This window comes from Numenius arquata, chromosome 6 (genome assembly GCF_964106895.1).
Source record: "Numenius arquata chromosome 6, bNumArq3.hap1.1, whole genome shotgun sequence".
NCBI lineage: Eukaryota > Metazoa > Chordata > Aves > Charadriiformes > Scolopacidae > Numenius > Numenius arquata.
Window position 1 is genome coordinate 12,960,254 of NC_133581.1, and position 17,957 is coordinate 12,978,210.

General features: G+C 42.7%; 1 protein-coding gene across 1 annotated transcript in view; it reads left to right on the plus strand.

The window, feature by feature from the left end:
- CCDC88C (coiled-coil domain containing 88C) overlaps window positions 1-17,957 on the plus strand; it is a 101,445-nt gene that overhangs the window by 41,909 nt on the left and 41,579 nt on the right. Inside the window, exons 4-10 of the mRNA XM_074148728.1 lie at window positions 1,082-1,151; window positions 9,933-9,991; window positions 11,613-11,696; window positions 13,708-13,848; window positions 14,616-14,800; window positions 15,366-15,447; window positions 16,552-16,710. Coding sequence (XP_074004829.1) covers window positions 1,082-1,151; window positions 9,933-9,991; window positions 11,613-11,696; window positions 13,708-13,848; window positions 14,616-14,800; window positions 15,366-15,447; window positions 16,552-16,710 — 780 coding nt within the window. The remainder of the gene's footprint in view (window positions 1-1,081; window positions 1,152-9,932; window positions 9,992-11,612; window positions 11,697-13,707; window positions 13,849-14,615; window positions 14,801-15,365; window positions 15,448-16,551; window positions 16,711-17,957) is intronic.

Sequence of the window (17,957 nt, forward strand, 5' to 3'; positions counted from 1 at the left end):
GTACTCCTGTGCTCTGTGTGTTACTGGGGTGCGTGGCTGAATGTATTACCGTGCAGAGTCCCCTTTACAGTGTATTTATTTATCCACCTTTGAGAGGGTAGATTTAGATTAGATATTAGGAAAAAAATTTTTTCACTATGGGGGTGGTGAGACACTGGCACAGGTTGCCCAGAGAAGTGATAGATGCCCCATCCCTGGAGGTGTTCAAGGCCAGGCTGGACAGGGCTTTGAGCAACCTGGTCTAGTTGGAGGTGTCCCTGCCCCCACCGCAGGGGGGCTGGAACTAGATGATCTTTAAGATCCCTTCCAACCTAAACCATTCTATGGTTTTGCCTGCCCCAGGGCTTGTAGCCTTTCCTGTCCCTTAAGCCCATTCTGTCATTTCAGAGTAGCTTCAGGTAGCTGACTTTTAGATATCGAATCTGATCAAGCAATGCACCTCCCTTCCCTTGTCTCCCCCCAAAATAAAATGACCTTTAAGTGAGGTTCTTGACATACTTAAATCTGTTTTACTCCCCATTAAAAACAATGCAAACAAATCTAGAACTTTAAATCCAGTTTCTTTCAGCACTGCAAGATGTCTGTTCAATGCTTTTCCCCATACCCGCTTTCCCAGCCCGTCATTAAAATCTCAGACCCATGAAATAATTTTACTAATTATTTGAATTACTCAAACTTCACAGAATGGCTTAGGTACCTTTGATGAACCCACTGCATTTGTACACCCTGAAACATGACAGCAGCTGTATGTTGAACATCAAATGAATACAGGTCATGCCTGGGGTAAAGGCATGACTGATGGGTGTGCCTGGCATGGCCATGCATTTATCCTGATTAGTGCCATGGGACCCTTTAAGTTCCATATTAGCCATTGTTAAAAGAGGCAATTAGTCTATGTTAGCTGTGCAACCTGATGCCATCTTCAAATAGTGATTTCTCTTTCAAGTGGGGCTTCCTCTTGTGACCTCTGACCTGCCAGTATGTTAAAAGCTTTGTAATCGATGGAGCTCTGTATTCTTTGTGGTGTAATTGATTGGAATTCCTTCACACTGAACTTTGTTTGTTACTCTCTTTTGTTTAGGAGGTCCTCCAGCAGCTGATTGTAATGAATTTACCAAATGTTTTGATGATTGGCAAAGATCCTCTTTCTGGTGAGTAGTTTGTTGAGTTCTTTACCCCGCTCCTCTGAAATGCTAAATAAAATTTGTATCTTTTAAATTTTCTTAAATAACAAACATGCTTTTAAAGAAACTATATATATTCGTGGCAAACTACAAATATTTGAGTACCTCTGAGTCTCAGGTTCAATGTATCTAGTGTGTAATAATTATATTTATATACCTTTACATACAAATATAATACCTGATATACGTGTGTCTGCATGTCATACATATGTGATGGTGAGTTAGTTCTTGCCAAAGCCAAAGCAGCAACTGTTTCTTTGAAAGTCATGTCTCCTCACTCCTTGCTGCAAGTGACCCAGGGTACAGTCTGCCAAAGGAGAACTGTTTGACCTCCAGGTTTTCTGTCCTGTGTGTTTGTATAATTGGTTCAGTTGTGGCAGTGGGTACACACCAGAAAAGTCTTGCAGAATTGCTCTGAAGTGTGAAGGAACTGTTGCAAATGAAGTGTGGGAAGATAAATACGTGAGGATGGAGAGAAAAATGCATATATGGCAAATTGGGAGAAGTGAGCAAGAGAATGGACAAGGAGAAAAACATCTGTCTGACCATGTTGTCTAGGCGAGGACATCTGTCACATCAGGTGTCACATCGAAAGTGACTTGGAAGCCAATGAGCTCACGGTCCAGAGTCCAGTGTTTTTGGTAAGACAAAATCAAAGCTGTTTAGCCTGAGAGTGAAGCTGACTTCTCCTTAGAAACACATTTCTGAAGTAACAGGTTTTGTTGCTGTGTTTTTTACTTTTTTCTTTTTGCATGCCTGTTCTGCCTCTGCTTTCGCCCCGTGCCAGTGCAAAGGAGAATGTATTTGTTTTTACCAAAGAAGGAAAACTGGATGATCCCTGTCAGTAGTGATGGGGAATGACACAGTCATCAGCATCTCCAGAGCAAACAAATGGCAGAAAGCTTGGCAGTAGACGTTATTTTGCTGCTCTTAGCAGCAGTAGTGTGTGTATGTGAATAGAAAGGATTTATATCAGAAAAGAATATTAACTTACAGATGTTGGATCACTGAAACTCATAGTCTTGGCACTTCTGTAATAAAATCAAGCTGAGGGTAAGGCATCCACTTCTTCAGCAAGCAGATTAAAGTCTGCAATGCCAGTCTTAATTCTCCTGTACAGACTGTTGTTACGGGTAAAAGAGAAAACAGAAATACAAGAGCTGTTGCTTTTCTCAGTCATGTGGGCAATGGACAGAGCCTGGGCTGGTTGCATCAAGAGTGCTAGTGAATAGAGATGTTTGGGCCAACAAGGCTGTGTCTCTGCTGGCTAAGTGTCAATGGAAAAGGCTCGCTGGCTTCTTGTCATGGCCGTTCCTGTGTGACAGCTGGCAGGAGACTCATAACGCAGTAACCACAGCGTTGGTGCATGGGGAAGCTGCACACTTGAAAGCTGTTCTGTATTTATCTATAATTTCCCATCATTGACCTGCTGGTTTTTGTCAGCACCTTAGCTCTTTCTTTCTTTGAATACAGTACCTGATGTGTCTCTTGTAGGAAAGATACCGGTAATCCATATGTTCCTGTCTCCCAGCTCCTTTAATTACAACCAGAAATTTTGCTGCCCTTTCTGGCATCTTTTAAAATGTGGTGGTTTGGTTGGGTTTTTTTGGTTTGTTTGGTTTTTTTTTTAATGTGGTGTTTAAAATTTTTTTTTATCCATTGCTGACATATTATTAGGATTATTCAGAACATGGGAAGAGAGGATAAAGAATGCAAAAATGTAACTTCTGGATGTCTAAAATTGATGGTGTGTGTATAAAAAATATGAAGTTCATGTTTAGCCATATTATACAATGGCTTTGAGAATAAGTCCCAGGTTAGACACTGCAGAGGAAGGTGGTGAACAAAGAAAGACTTGAGATGTACTTGCTCCATCCAAAGAATGTATTGAAGAAGGAGAGTGTCTGAGGGATAGGATTTCAAGAGACGCTTATCTTAATCTTACCCTTAGGTAGGTGACCACTGGTAAGATGTGCTGAAGGAAATGGTTAGAGAAGTGGAGAACTAGAACTTCCTTCAGGAACAGGAACCTGACTGAGGGCTGACGGGAAGCTTGGGAACAGGGAGGAGAAGGCTGAGAAGTTAGTAAAACCAAACCAAACCAAAAAGGAATAGGTTTTGGTGAGCAATGTGGGTGAGTGATGACCAGGTAACTGTCAGGTTGGTGTCTTTGTTACTGGGTGTCCTGCAGAGAGGAGTGAGAAGGCGGCAGGGGCGTTTGGGAGGGAACTGACAAGTGAAATGAGAGATTCTCTCTGTCAGTGAGAGAGCTAAAGGAGGGCTGCAGATTGAACAGAGATGCAAGGACAAAGCAGTCATCAGTGTGGGAAGTGGTGCTTCTGGCATGATCATATACAGAGAAGCCCCAGGGAAAGCTGACAGAGAAGCAAGGAGGCTGGGGGTGACAGCGGTATGGAGAGAAAAGATGGAGATGTTTATTTGAGGGAAGTGTTTAAAAGCAGCAAGACTGGTAGAGGAGAAACCTCTTTCTGTGTGTCAGTGATCCAGTCCAGGACAGAGGGAAGAAGGAGAGTCCTGGAGGGGACATCTGCAGAGGCAGTGCTGGGCAATGAGGGGAGCACTATGAGCTGGAGACCGAAGTGCGGGCGGTCTGCAGGGCTGGGGTGTATCTGAGAGGCAGTGACGAAGTCCCAGTTTACCTTCCCTGTCCTGTGGGTAAGTTATCGGAATGAAAGGTCCCTCTTGACCAGAGGAAGAAAAATTGATCCCATGATCACATTCCTGGAACAAATACAGTGTTGCTTGGTTCTGTTTGAGCTGGGAAGGCCCCTAATGACTGTATTGACTCCATAGGTCCAAGACTAGAGAGCTGTTAGATCATTTAATATGATTCACTGTGTAACAATTTCAGTGACTTACTCCTTGTAACAAGCCCACGTTTCACTATGCATGTTTTTCAGAGCTGTCTGTTCACCAGTTCTATCTACAAATTTTACTTTTTCTTTCTGAAACACAGCCAACACTGGTGTTACATGTATTAAATTATAAACTGAACAGCTCTAACGCTGAGAATGCTGTTCTTGCTATTTAGCTACCATTTGGCATTCAACAGTTGGGACTCTTGAGGGCTTCTGCAGCTCTGCTTTGAACATGAGACTATTGGAAAAACAGAGCTGCCACCGCTAAAAATGCAGTAGCAGTTGGGCTTCTGCATAGGAGATGGCACATGTCTGCTTTCCTTACTTTCATGTCCTCTAAATCATTTTGTTCCATGGCAATTTTGCCTACTTCAGTTCATTTGACCATGGGCGTAAAGGTTGCAAAAAATATTTGTAAGAAGATTAAGGCTTTGACTGTTTTCTAGAATATAGGGAGCTGAAAATAAACTTGAAAGTTTAATTAAAGGATTTAGAAAGTTTTCCCAGGAATCCGAGTTGCAGAATGATACAGCTGACATAACAGGATTTATTCTCTTCACTGCACTGTACAGTAGACAGCTACTATCATTAAATTTCTTCTGTTTTCATCTTCCTCTATGTTTTTTCTTGCTGAATAGTTTTTTCAATTCGTTACTGCACCAGAAATCCCCCTGTGCTCAATATGAGAATCATCAGCATATTTATCATCTATACTCATCCCTGCCTTATAAATGGCCACTCATTCATGTGCCCAGTGGTCCTGAGCCTCTATTTAGAGATGTCGTTTAATTTCTTAGTTTCTAGGTATGCTTAGTTAAACACAGCTGGTGAGTGTATTTCGAAACTGATGGGAAATAATCCTTTGAAACAGTCATAGTTAATTGTGTTTGTGTGTAATTTTAACTTTTTTCAGACCGTGAATGGAAATGAAGTTTTATTTGCCTGAAGTAGTCTCATTTCTGTCTCTTAAAAAACTTTGCTACTTAGATCACCTTTTCAAATTACATGTTAAGTCTGTGAATGAGAGAACCTGAAGTCCTTGCTAGTAAGTCTCTATAGAAACTGTTTTTCATTAAAATTGTAAAAGATGTCTACTCTCACTGAGGTATTTTTTCATGTCTGGTTTCCTTCCTCACTTTGTTTCACAATCCTCCAGAGGCATAAAGGTTCATAAAACATAAAATTAATAACAAAACACTGCCTCAATAGTGTAAATTTAGCATTCAGCCTTTTCTCACTCAGGATGTTGCTACAGTTGGGGAAAAATGGCACTTGTGTGTTTCACCCCTTCCCATCCTCTTCAGACATCCACCGGCCGCCGTGTGTAGCACTGCATGTGCTGGTGCTCCCTCTCCTGCGCTGGGGGAATGACAAAGTAGAAATGTGCAGAAAGAAGCATCACAAGCTTAAGATGTCACGTGCTTGGGCTCTCTCATTTCCATTTTCTCTGCCATTTTTCCTAACCCCCTCATTTTTATTTTTTATCAGCTGTATTCTCTCTGTACCTTGATCCTCCTTTTTTTTGTTGTTGTTGTGTCTCCTAATCCCTCTTCTCCCTGAGTCCTGCCATCTGTTTCTCACCCTCCATCCCCTGTGAGAGCAGAGGGGTTTCCTGGCTCTGGCACAGGGAGGCTCCCAGGATGCACAGGTGGTGCTCAGGCTTTCCCTCCCTTTATTTTCCAGAAAACCCGCTGTCCCTCTCTCACGGTTGGGAGCAGATGGTCTTTCTGCAAATCCCTCAGGTGGCTGGCTCCCTCGCAGGCACAAACACGCGGCCCGAGAGCAGCTGCCTTGGAATTTTCAAAAAGGTGTAAAAGAAAAGAGGGGTTTTTTGAATTAACACCTCTCTGTTTAAGCGCTGCCCATTCATTTCAGCTTGTAGGTCCTTGTCTTCCAGGAGCTGCCCCAGACCTAAGTGTTTGCATCCTAGGTTGTGGGAGGACACTGACTTGCTAAGGTCAGCTAAAAGGCCTGGGTGGACCCAGCAGACTTTCTTCCCAGCCGTCTAGGAAGGACTTGTGTCATCCCAATGAGCCAGCATAGGGAAGCCTGAACATTCCTGCTTATGCAGTTGCACAAGGAACTTTACTACCTTATTAAATTAGCACAAATCAAGCCTTTTGAAAAACATGGCAGAGTCATTCACTGTTCAGGAGGCATGACTGAATTGGGGATAAAGATGGCTTGGTTATGCTCAACATGCATTACAGGATAAAAGCACTGTCCTGAGTGCGCTGTGTAATACTGCTACATGTGCTTCTGATTCACTTAGTAACCTTAAGCACTCCACTTAAGTGTGTGGTGTCTCACCTCTCCTGTGGGTGAGATGAAAGTGGAGAGGGGTAATTAATCCCTTCCTGGCTCATTCCGAGGTTTAATAGAAAACTCTTTCTAAAGCACTTGGTAGTAGAGAGGGTTTTTTCATACTCATACCCTATTTCTTCTAAATGTCTCGTATAAATAATGTTATTCTACGCATGTCCTGTAAATAATGTTATTCTACAAAGCTTTAAAATGTTACTCAAACCTATCTTGAGTATGAGTGATCTCAGAGTGCCTTAATGCCAACAATCTCTACCCCATGGGAAACAACTTCTGAATGAAAGCCCAAGGAGTTGAACTCTTTAAAAGTCACACAAGATCTTCTGAAACACTTGTATGGCTGGCAGAGTAGATTTGCTAAGTAGGCTTTTCAACCTTTAAGTGTTTCTAGTGGGTAGTACAATCCCATTTTCATTACATGTGCATAGCATGTCTACAAGCATAAAATAATTTATTTTAAAAGAAATATTGGAGAAATCCTGACAGCTAAGTTTTCTGTGAAAGCTGCCAGTGGAGAGAGCAGACTGCCAGTTGTTACCTTTAAAACAGTAGCAAACTAATAATCTTATGACTACCTCAAGTCTTATAATTTCTCACTCCTTTCTCTAAACTCTGGCTTGGCCTTCCCTGTCAAAGGGCCTTGCTGTGTCTGCCTTGGATTCTGTTCCTGATGGGAGGGCCCAAGTGGGGACAAGGTCTCAGAATGGCATTTCCAGGCAAGGCCAGTCCCTGGTGGGAGAACTTCACCCAAGGGCACTGAGTGAGCTGGTGGAAGTGCTCACCAAGCCACTTCACATAATTTATCAGCAGTCCTGGCTCACTGGAGAGGTCCCAGCTGACTGGAGGTAAGCAAATGTGACACCTGTCTGCAAGAAGGGCCTGAAGGAGGATCTGACCTCGGTGCAGGGGAGGGTTATGGAGGAGATCATTTTGAGGGCCATCACTCAGCATGTGCAGGGCAACCAGGTGATCAGGCCTAGTCGCACGGATTTGTGGCTGCTTGAACAACCTGATCTCCTTCTATGACAAGGTGACTCACTTAGCAGATGAGGGAAAGGCTGCGGATGTTTTCTACCTAGACTTTAGTAAAGCTTTGGATACCGTTTCCCACATTGGATGGCAATATGCTTCTCTGGGTCACAAACTGGCTGGAGGGCTGGGCCTAGAGAGTGGTGGTGAATGGAGTTAAATCCAGTTGGAGGCCAGTCATAAGTAGTGTTCCCCAGGGCTCGGTATTGGGGCCTGTTCTTTTTATTATCTCAGTCAACAATCTGGATGAGGGGATCGAGTGCACCCTTGGTAACTTTGCAGATGGCACCAAGTTGGGCAGGAGTGTTGATTTGCTTGAGAGTAGAAAGGCTCTACAGAGGGATCTGGACAGGCTGGATCAATGGGCCAAGGCCAATTGTATGAGGTTCAACAAGGCCAAGTGCTGGGTCCTGCACTTGGGTCACAACAACCCTGTGCAGCGCTACAGTCTTGGGGAAGAGTGGATGGAAAGCTGCCTGGCAGAAAAGGACCTGGGGGTCTTGGTTGACAGCTGGCTGAATATGAGCCAGCAGTGTGCCCAGTTGGTCAAGAAGGCCAAGAGCTTCCTGGCTTTTATCAGAAACAATGTGGCCAGCAGCACTGGGGAAGTGATCGTCCCCCTGTGCTCGGCACTGGTGAGGCCCCACCTCGAGTACTGTGTTCAGTAAAGAAAGACATTGGGATGCTGGAGCATGTCCAAAGAGCATCAGTGAAGCTGGTTGAGGGGTCTAGAGCACAAGTCTTATGAGGAAGGTCTGAGGGGAGACCGTATCACTCTCTACAGCTACCTGAAAGGAGGTTGTAGCAAGGTGGGGATTGGTCTCCTCTCCCAAGTAACAAGTGGTAGGTCAAGAGAAAAGGCCTTGTGTTGCACCAGGGGAGGTTTAGGATGGATATTAGGAAAAACTTCTTCACTGAAAGGGTTGTCAAGCATTCAAACAGGCTGCCCAGGGAAGTGGTGGAGTCACCAACCCTGGAGGTATTTAAAAAATGTATAGATGAGGTGCTTGGAGACATGGTTTAGTGGTGGGCTTGGCAGTGCTAGGTTAATGGTTGGACTTGATGATCTCGAAGGTCTCTTCCAGCCTAAATGGTTCTATGATTCTAAAATCACGAAATCAGAAAACAAGTTGTTTCCTAAGCTGGCTGCACGTGGCCATGCTGGCTTGCATGGTTCTCAGAATGGAATTAACCCCCACAGTAATTTAGGTCAGTGAGCCTTGGTGCATCTGCAGGGCTGTGGCAGCTTAATTGATGAGTCAGTTTAATTCCAGTTCCCCAGCCCTGGGTCCTGCACATGCCTCTAAGTTGCTGCCAGCGCAGCCTTACAAGGGCCTGGTGTTGGTGGAGGACTACAGTTGCACTCAGAAATTTTTTTCTGTCTATTTAGTGACAGGAAGAATTGAACACCCAAGAAAAGCAGGGTATAAAACGAAAGCGTTAATCCCACAGTTACACACTCTGTGTCAGGAAGCATGCAGATGTACAGGGATGAGAGGAACTGTGTGTGGCCTGTTTCTCTCTCCTTCTCTTCCCCCAGTGTGGATGAGGACAGGCTTTTCCTGAACCTAACTCCCTAATGATTTTTTATTTCCTCATTGAAGCTCTTCGCCTTCCATCTCCCTTTATCTATCTTTGATATATGTCATTTTTTTCACCACCCAACAATCCCCACGTAATTTTGTTGAAACAAGACCTGGAGCTGGCTCCAAGCCACACGGGTTCCCCTTGTGCAGCTTTCTCTCTCCTAACCTTCGGAGGCGGCCGGTGGGGCTGTTGGTCGCGGCAGAATTCCCAGCAGTAACAACCTGCCGGTGCCTCCTCCCCTCCCTGTGCATATGGGGAGCTGCACAGTCTCCCTTCTACATCACTCGGTTTTTATCCCTCTTAGCACATGGGGTTTGCGCTTCAAAGTGTGAGCAGGCTTTGATGCAGAACAGAGGCAGAATTTATTTGCTAAAAAATCTCTCGGAGACAATTTATATGCAGAGAACGGCATTCAGCTTTGTGAAGTCTGAGTGGCAACTGCTTTACAGACAGAGAATGTAGGACAGGCTCTTTCTTTGAGAGTAGCCCTCCTTTCCTTATGCCCAGGGTGTTTTTGTTTGGTTTTGTTGGGGTTTTTTTTGGGGGGGGGGGGAAGAGGCGGTAGTGTTTTGGTTGGGATTTTTTGCACCTTTGTTAAACAAGACAAAGTGACAAGCATTGGGCATGTGTGTTGAACTATTTTAAGGGTGTCTCTCCTGCCCTCCACATTGGTCAGAAAAGCCTCAGACAATGTAGGTGATGATAGCACATCGAGGAAAAAATGTCTTGCTGGATTTGGGATTTTAAACTAATCTGTAAGAAATGTGTTGTTACATTGAAAGTATGGTAACATTATAATGGGCACATATATATTATTCAGGCACTTGTTCAAAGGTCCTATTTCTCTTTTCATGCAGATATTTTGGAAAAGATCACTTGCAAGTATTTAACTTGTTGTACATATGTACTGATTCCCTTTTTTCCTCTCTAGGTAAAAGTATGGATGAAATTAAGAAGCTGCTGTTGTTGGTTCTGGGATGTGCTGTACAGGTGAACGTTAATTAGAGGCTTGAAAAATAAGATTTATTTATTTTTTTAATCTGTTACTTTTTTTCTGGACTGAGAAAACCCACCGAAAGATCAGTGCTGTATGAACAAATCTCCAGCTCAAGGCAGCTTGGGAGCTGAAATTGTGAGGAGGCATAATAGGTGAATGGAAGAAATGCAGGGGAAAGGAAGCACAGTTTGTGATAGCGGTAGCCTCAATTTGTTGGCAATGCTTAATCAGCCACAGGATATGTTCTCTTGCAACTAGGTAGTCCACTTTGATAACAAAGTGGGAAGCGATAAGCTTTGAACAGTGTTCTTGGTATTAAGATTTTTGTTGGTTTATTTTCTTACTATTTTAAAATATGGAGTGTAATGCCAAACAAATAGATAAGCTAACAGTCTAAATATTTGTTTAATGAATTCTGAATTTATTTGCATAATCTTGTGATTGAACATTACATGTAGAAAATCCGAAATGAATAGATACTTTGTATATTCATGTGGGGATTTTTGTGTGGCACTAGAATAGACAGGCAATGTATATGGGAAACTCCCCAGAAATGCACGACAGTTACCAGATAAAGAAATCAGTGTTCTGCTCACCAAACCTCCCTGGCGATAAACAATAGACACGTTGGAGGCTAGCCTTCGCTTATAATTGATCATTTGTAGGTCTGCCTAGTGTTTTTGTCTTGCCTTAGGACACTTACCCAGCTCAGCTATGTCAAGTCAATTATGTCAGGGTGAAGCTGTCTACATATGGCTGCTCTGAACTATCTCAGCCTTGCATTGCGGCACAAAGAATAAAGGTCTGATTTGGCAAGCTGCTGTGCATCCTCAGTCCCCATTTACAGGTCTGAGGTTCTTCCCAGTGAAAGAAATGGTTGAGACTCAGAACCAGGCCCCAAAAGGACACTAGAAATGAGTTTAAAAAAGCTTTAAGTAATGCTTAACTTCTCCACAATGCAGAGTTGTTACAAGAAGGCAATAATGTTGCTAGTGTACAATCAGAGATATACAGATAGCAGATGTCTGCCTCTTTTAAAGCCTTAAGTAAAAGATTTACTAAAATCTGTTTGTCTGAAATGTCACTCATTTTTATTCAGAATGTTTCCCAATCCCATTTTTAATCTAAAGCACATGTTGGTTTAGTCCAACAAGCAACATTATGCATTGTTGTGAATAGTATCTAAAGTGATGCATCTCTTTTCATTGCCAAAACCAAGCAAAATGCAAACAGCAAAGCAGACAGGTTAAACGATGCAATGTAAATGTAGGTTTGCGTTTGTGCAGCTCCATTAATGAAGTTGTGATGATTTCCTCTGGCTGTTGCCCCACCTCTTGATCTCATTGCATGGTGAACTTGGTTTTTAAAGTGCAAAACCACCTATTTAGCAGTCTTAATTGTACTGACTGTAAAAAGTTTAAATAATTTAGTGCATAATTCATTTCATACTCCATATGGAGCAATGAAGTGTTATACCTTCTAGTGTGACAAAATGAAGATCTTCAATGTTTTGTCATTAGCAATGTGGGGATTTTTTTTATTATTTACATGAAAAATGGTGCAGTAAATCTTAGGGTATATAGCACTGTTTCAGGATGTGTTTTCTTTTAACAGTGTGAAAGAAAAGAAGAGTTTATTGAAAGAATAAAACAACTGGATATTGAAACTCAAGCTGCCATTGTGTCACACATTCAAGAGGTGAGACTCTCAATATTGTCTATTCTGACTTTTTATCTCTCCCTTCCTTAACAGGGTTTGTTTTTTTTTTTGTTATGAAATCTTAATGCTTGGAATTTCATAATGGATTCTTGAACTTTACAAAAAACAAAATTGAATATATTACTGCTATCACATTATAAGATGAAAATGATAGATGCTGGGAACATTACTTGGCTCAGTGGTCTTCTAAAGAAATCCAGTGGTAAATGCCTTGCTTGCCAGTTATAGGCTCTGTAGAAGGAATAGTTGTAAGGATAAACATGTAGTATTTCCAAAAAGCATGTATGGCTTAGGAGCCGCAGTGCCCCTTGCAGCAATGGTGCAGGTACTTAGTCCCCAAGTAGGTGAGACATGGGTTCCCCAGCAGCTTGCCTCTGAGCTAAGATGGTCTTGAGAAGTGTACTCTGCGGCTGAAATTGGACATAAACTCTCTTCCTAAAGACAAGTTTGATCCAACAACAAGTCCAACAACAAGTATTCTTGGACTTCTAAGGTTTCTGTAGAAGGAAGGCATACAGGTAGGCATTAGGAGCCAGCTTGCTTTGGAGACCCAAAGGAAAGCCATGTGGAAATGGCCCCTGCTGGCAGTTCCCCGTGCTAGGAGCGGGCACTGGCTGTGGCCGGGTGTCAGTGCTGCAGGTGTAGGAAGCCCAGTTCACTCAGATTTGAGGAACAAATAGTGAAAGTCTAAGACAGGACCTTTTTTCTTAACACTTAAAAAAAATAGTTCTGCTTTAAAAAAAAAATAAAATTGTGATGAACTAAGCACATGATAATGGGAAAAGCAGGAACAGTCTTTAACTGGCCTTGAGAGACTCGCCTGACATTTCTGCTAAATGATTCAGAGGAAATCAGTTTGGGTAAGACAGCAGTTGAAAGGTACACTGCTAGCAGCATCCAGAGGCATTTCTGTTCAAGGTAGGTCCTCCCAGCTGTATCAGCTGCAAATCGCAAATTCATCGAATGGTTTGAATTGGAAGGGACCTTAAAGATCATCTAGTTCCAACATCCCTGCGATGGGCAGGGACACCTCCCACTAGACCAGGTTGCTCAAAGCCCCATCCAGCCTCGAACACTTCCAAGGATGGGGCATCCACAACTTCTCTGGGCAAGCTGTGCCAGTGTCTCACCACCCTCACAGTAAAGAATTTCTTCCTAATATCTAATCTAAATCTATCCTCTTTCAGTTTAAAACCGTTACCCTTCATCCTATCACTACAATCCCTGATAAAGAGTCCCTCCCCGTCTTTCCTGTAGGCCCCTGTTAGGTACTGGAAGGCTGCAATAAGGTCTCCCTGGAGCCTTCTCTTCTCCAGGCTGAACAACCCCAGCTCTCTCAAACTGTCCTCATAGGAGAGGTGCTCCAGCCCTCTGATCATCTTCATGGCCCTCCTCTGGACCCACTCCAACAGGTCCATGTCCTTCTTGTGCTGAGGAACTCAAAGCCGGACACAGTACTTCAGGTGGGGTCTCATCAGAACAGAGTAGAGGGGTAGAATCATCTCCCTCTACCTGCTGGCCGCACTCCTTTTGATGCAGCCCAGGTTCCAGTTGGCTTTCTGGGCTGTGAGCACACATGGCTGGCTCAAATTCATTGAAAGCAGGGCTTCTTCTCAGTGAGACACCAGCCTTAACTGTGCAGTGTCAAGGGAGTATTTGAGTTCCTCAAATCCCTGTGGTGACCACCTCAGTGCTTGCAGTAAGAGAGCTGCATTCTTCTAATATGCAAGTACCCATGCTGTTGATCATAATACGCATCTGATCACTTTTAAAAATCAACCTTAATAATTACAAAAAAAATCTAAATACCAGAAATTGCTGGGTAGTGTTACAGGTAAGGTAGTTGTGTTTGTTATTTACAGCCTGGTTTTGGTGAAACGTGGTATGTTTTTTAATTGATCAGTAGAAGAACTTGGGAGGTGCAGCATATACAGCAAACAAATTTACAAATCAACCAGTGGAAAGATATTTTTTTTGTTCCTGTTCCTAGGTGACTCACAATCAGGAGAATGTCTTCGACTTGCAGTGGCTGGAGCTCCCAGATATGGCCCCAGAAGAACTAGAGTCTCTCTCCAGGAATATGGTTTTCCATCTCAAGAGGCTCATTGATGAGAGAGATGAATGCACAGAAGTATGATGACTTATCTCTCCCATATAGTGCTCATGTGAAGCAGCAGATGCAGGCTCCATTCCTTCTCTTGTGTCTTGTTTGTGCACTGGGTTTCTATTTCTTCTGCACCTTTCTGCTACACCTCTGAAAACTGGTAGAAAGATTTTTGACTTTTCCATTGATTCTTGTGTAAACACTAAGGCGTGGTGAAATGATTGGTAAAGAGGGGCGGAGTGGTCTCTCCATGAAGTAAGGAGACCAAAATATTTGAATTTGTGGGTTTGTCTTTAGATTTTTGCCTCTGTGTGTCTGCTCAGTCATTCGTCTCTGAGTGACTGCTTGCCTTTCTCTCCATTGGTGTCTACCATCATGGGTTCCAGTGTCTTCTCTAGTTTTTTTTTCCCTGTGTGAAGACGGCCCTATCTGTTGCTGACTCGTCAGTTCCTTTCCCTTCAGATCTCTGGAGGAGGCTTCTCCCCTTCTTTAACCTGTTAATTTTATGTCATGCTTTGATTGTTGTCTTAGTTAAAACTGCTAGTTGTTACAGGTTTTTATGAATTTTCCAAGCGAAAAAGACTGCTTATTTTTAGCAGGGGAAAGTTTTGGTGGTCTGAGCGTAGAAGAGATTCCTTTCTTCTGTGTAACCTTCCCTCCTGGCTATCACTTGAATTCTGTATAATGCCAGGCTAATAGTTTTCTATGTTTATAAATAACTTTAAGGTACTTGAGAAACAATGTATAATTATACTGTTTATCTCTTGACACTTCATAGTTCTCTGTATTTCCAGGTCATTGTAGATCTCACTCAAGAGAGAGATTATCTTCAGTCTCAGCAACCACCAAGTCCTCTGAAAGCACCGAGTCCAGATTCTTCACCAAACCCAGCCAACCCTCTTTCTAATGAAGACAAGCAGCACCTTGCAGTTGAGCTGGCAGACACAAAGGCTAAACTGAGAAGAATCCGGCAGGAACTGTAAGTCACCAGTGATTTGTGCTTCTAGAGAGACTTGTATATTAAGTCTTGTGCATCCTGAAAATGCAGGTGCTTGTCAGCTTCTGTACACTGGGCTCCATGGGAGCTCTTGGAATCACATCTTTCAAATTTTTTATTCATAGCAGTAGGAAGCTACTGGGTGTTCCATCTTTCTTCTTTCTTAACTAGTCTTTAAACACAGTGATGGCTGCTTCCATTTTTATTTTTGTGTCTCGTCTCTCTTCCACTTTTCAAAATGCTAACTTCTAGCTGCACTTTTTAATTATTAGTGGGAAGTCTAGATGCCAGTGAAGCTAGCTATGACAGCAGTAGCACCAATGAGATTTAAACAGAGGTACTTAGTATAAAAATAGTTGCAAACTCGGGTCCATGATACGTGTAGGGTATCATGAGAAAAAAACACACCTTGCTTTTATGAAGCTGTCATGACAAAGAGGCTCTATGTTCAGAATATCCTTTCCAGATTCCCAGCAGGGTCCATATAATCAATGTTGTTTCAGGGAAAAAAATAAATTCTTACTAAGGTTTTTCTAATCTTTTTCAGGGAAGAGAAGTCTGAGCAGCTTGTAGATTGTAAACATGAAGTTGAGCAGCTCACCCTAGAGCTGCAAAAAATAAAACAAGAGGTAAGATGGGCTTGTTTTATTGTGACAGTCTTCCCTATTTAAAAAAGCCTCCTTCAGTGTGAGGCTAAAAATACTACTGCTATGCCTATTTTTTAGTGAAGAGATCAAGTTACTCTGGCAAGCTGTTTTTTGATTATGGCTATGGCATAGCAATGCTGTGCTTTCCACTTAAACTGGTGAGAGCAGTTTCATCTTCTCTTCAGCTTGCAAATAGCCTAGTAATGCCTGAAGCTTATGCAGCATCAGGCATTAGAAATGGCAGAGTCCCAACAGGCTGAAGAACCTCTCTGTCTTGTAGGGAATTTACTCTCTAGTGGGAGAATTCTCTTACTCCTGAACCTGGGGAATGCTATTTGCCTGTGCTTAAAATAAGCATGTAAATAAATAAAAATGAAGTTTAAAGAACATGCTTGTCCTGGCTTGAGCGACACAGAGCTAACTTTTCTTCTAATGCTGGGAAAAAACGCACTTTTAGAAGGCTCTGGTGTCTGAATTAATGAAAATATTTACTTTATAGCCAGCTATGGCATGTGGGATTCAAGATCTTAGTGTTTTTGAGCTTTGCCAGGTGCAGGGACGAGGAGGAGCAAGGCCTGGGAATTTGACCCAGGCTGGCCAACAGCATTATTTCCTACTGTGAACGTCACATTCAATATAAATTAGAAGTTTGCTGAGGGGTTCTCTCTCCCTTGGTGGTGGTGGTCCAGAGAACTCCTTGCCCCGGTGCTGGACCCCTGAGGCCTTCTCTTCCTCCTGAAGCTGTAGCGCTCGCAGTGTCTGACATTTGCTTTCCCCTGCTGGGAGTGCACAGCTTCCTGCTGATAGAATTGGCTGAGTATAATTCTTGTATATCTTATGTCAGTATTGGGATTAATATTGGTTCTTCAGTATTATTGTTAATTATTTAGTCTTATCCTATTAAATCTATTTATATTTCAACCCTCATGTTTCTTTGTGTTCCCCGATTCCCCTTTCCAGGCAGGGAGGGGTCATCAGGTGATAGAATAATTGTCTAAATGACAATAAATTGTTTTGGGTTTTCTCAAACCATAAAAATGCGCTAAAGTACTAAGATTTTTTCTCCCTGCTTATTCCTTCTCACAGAATATCCACCTGGCCTCAGATGCTCGCTCTGCCCGAGCATACAGAGATGAGCTCGACTCTCTGAGAGAGAAGGCAAACCGCGTGGAGAGACTTGAGATGGAACTTGTTCGGTGCAAAGAGAAGCTTCATGATGTGGATTTTTACAAAGCTCGCATGGAGGCAAGTGAAAATTGGGATAAAGATTTGCCGAGTAGTCCTTAACGTTTGGCTTTTGTTGTGCTACCGGTTCATGTGCCATTTGTCATTGCGCTGACTGTAGCAAAACATCAGAACAAGTGGAAATTTTGTAACACAGGTCACAGTTACTGACTTAGCAACCTTAAAACTTCTTTTAGTGGCAGGAAGGACTTGGTGCACACAAAAAATAAATATCCATTAGTTTTAATAAACTCTTCTCAGTTCAGCATTATGTGGCTAGACAGGACAGACCTTTTCTGGATGCTTCTTCTAGAGAATCCAGACCTTTAGTCTAGCCTTGAAAATTTAGTCTTGGGTAAAATGCCTGTGTTAGTCGTTCTTTCGACAAACGTTTTAAATGTCACGTATGTATTAGCTAAATGAATGTCTGGGTGTTTTTCCTTAGGGTTTTATACCAGATGCAACTGTTGTTAAAATGGCTGGGCATTTTTAAGCATGACCTCGGATGACAAATTCTAGCCACCCCTTTTTGCAACTGTTGCTTGTAGTAGAAAGGAGAGAAAATTTGGATCTTCCCTATGTCAATGAGAAATGTATAGCTTTGTTCCAGTTGTCATGCCAGTTACTTAGCTTAGTCACCTGCAGCTGTGCCCATCCTCTAATTATTAATTTACTTAGGTTGGAAAGGGCCTTGGGGACCATCTAGACAAACTCATTGTTCACAGCATGGTTGACCGTAAATTTAGGTCAGACAGCTCTTATTTTCTGTCTTTGCAGCGCATTGAGCCGTTGTCACCTAAACTGTCAGAAATCCACATACGTAACACTTCAGCCAAGGTCAAATGAATATCCAGACTTGCTGAACACATGGAGGTTCAGTAACTGAGAACCTCACTATAATTAGGTAAATCCCAGGTCTGAGATAGAAGAGTGATGTTGAAGCTCGCATTTGCCACGCCTCTGGCTGAGAACACAGACCTTATTTCTGCTCTATAAACTCTACTTTGTGGGTGATTTTTTTTCCCCTCTCTAACCTAAGGGGGCAGCTAGCTGCTGCTTCTTATGAATAGGTTCGCTAAAGTGGATGGTTATTTAATGTAGTAATAGACTATGAAAGTCTGTCTTCCCTCTCAGTAATTGTCTTTCCTCTCAGTAAACACTAGGAAGTTTGAAGCTCTGGCTCTCTCTGTTTTCCTCTCTCAAGCTGGCAAATCAGCCGTGCGTTAACCTGGCATGCTAGCTATCAGCGTGGCATCCTGACATTTCCC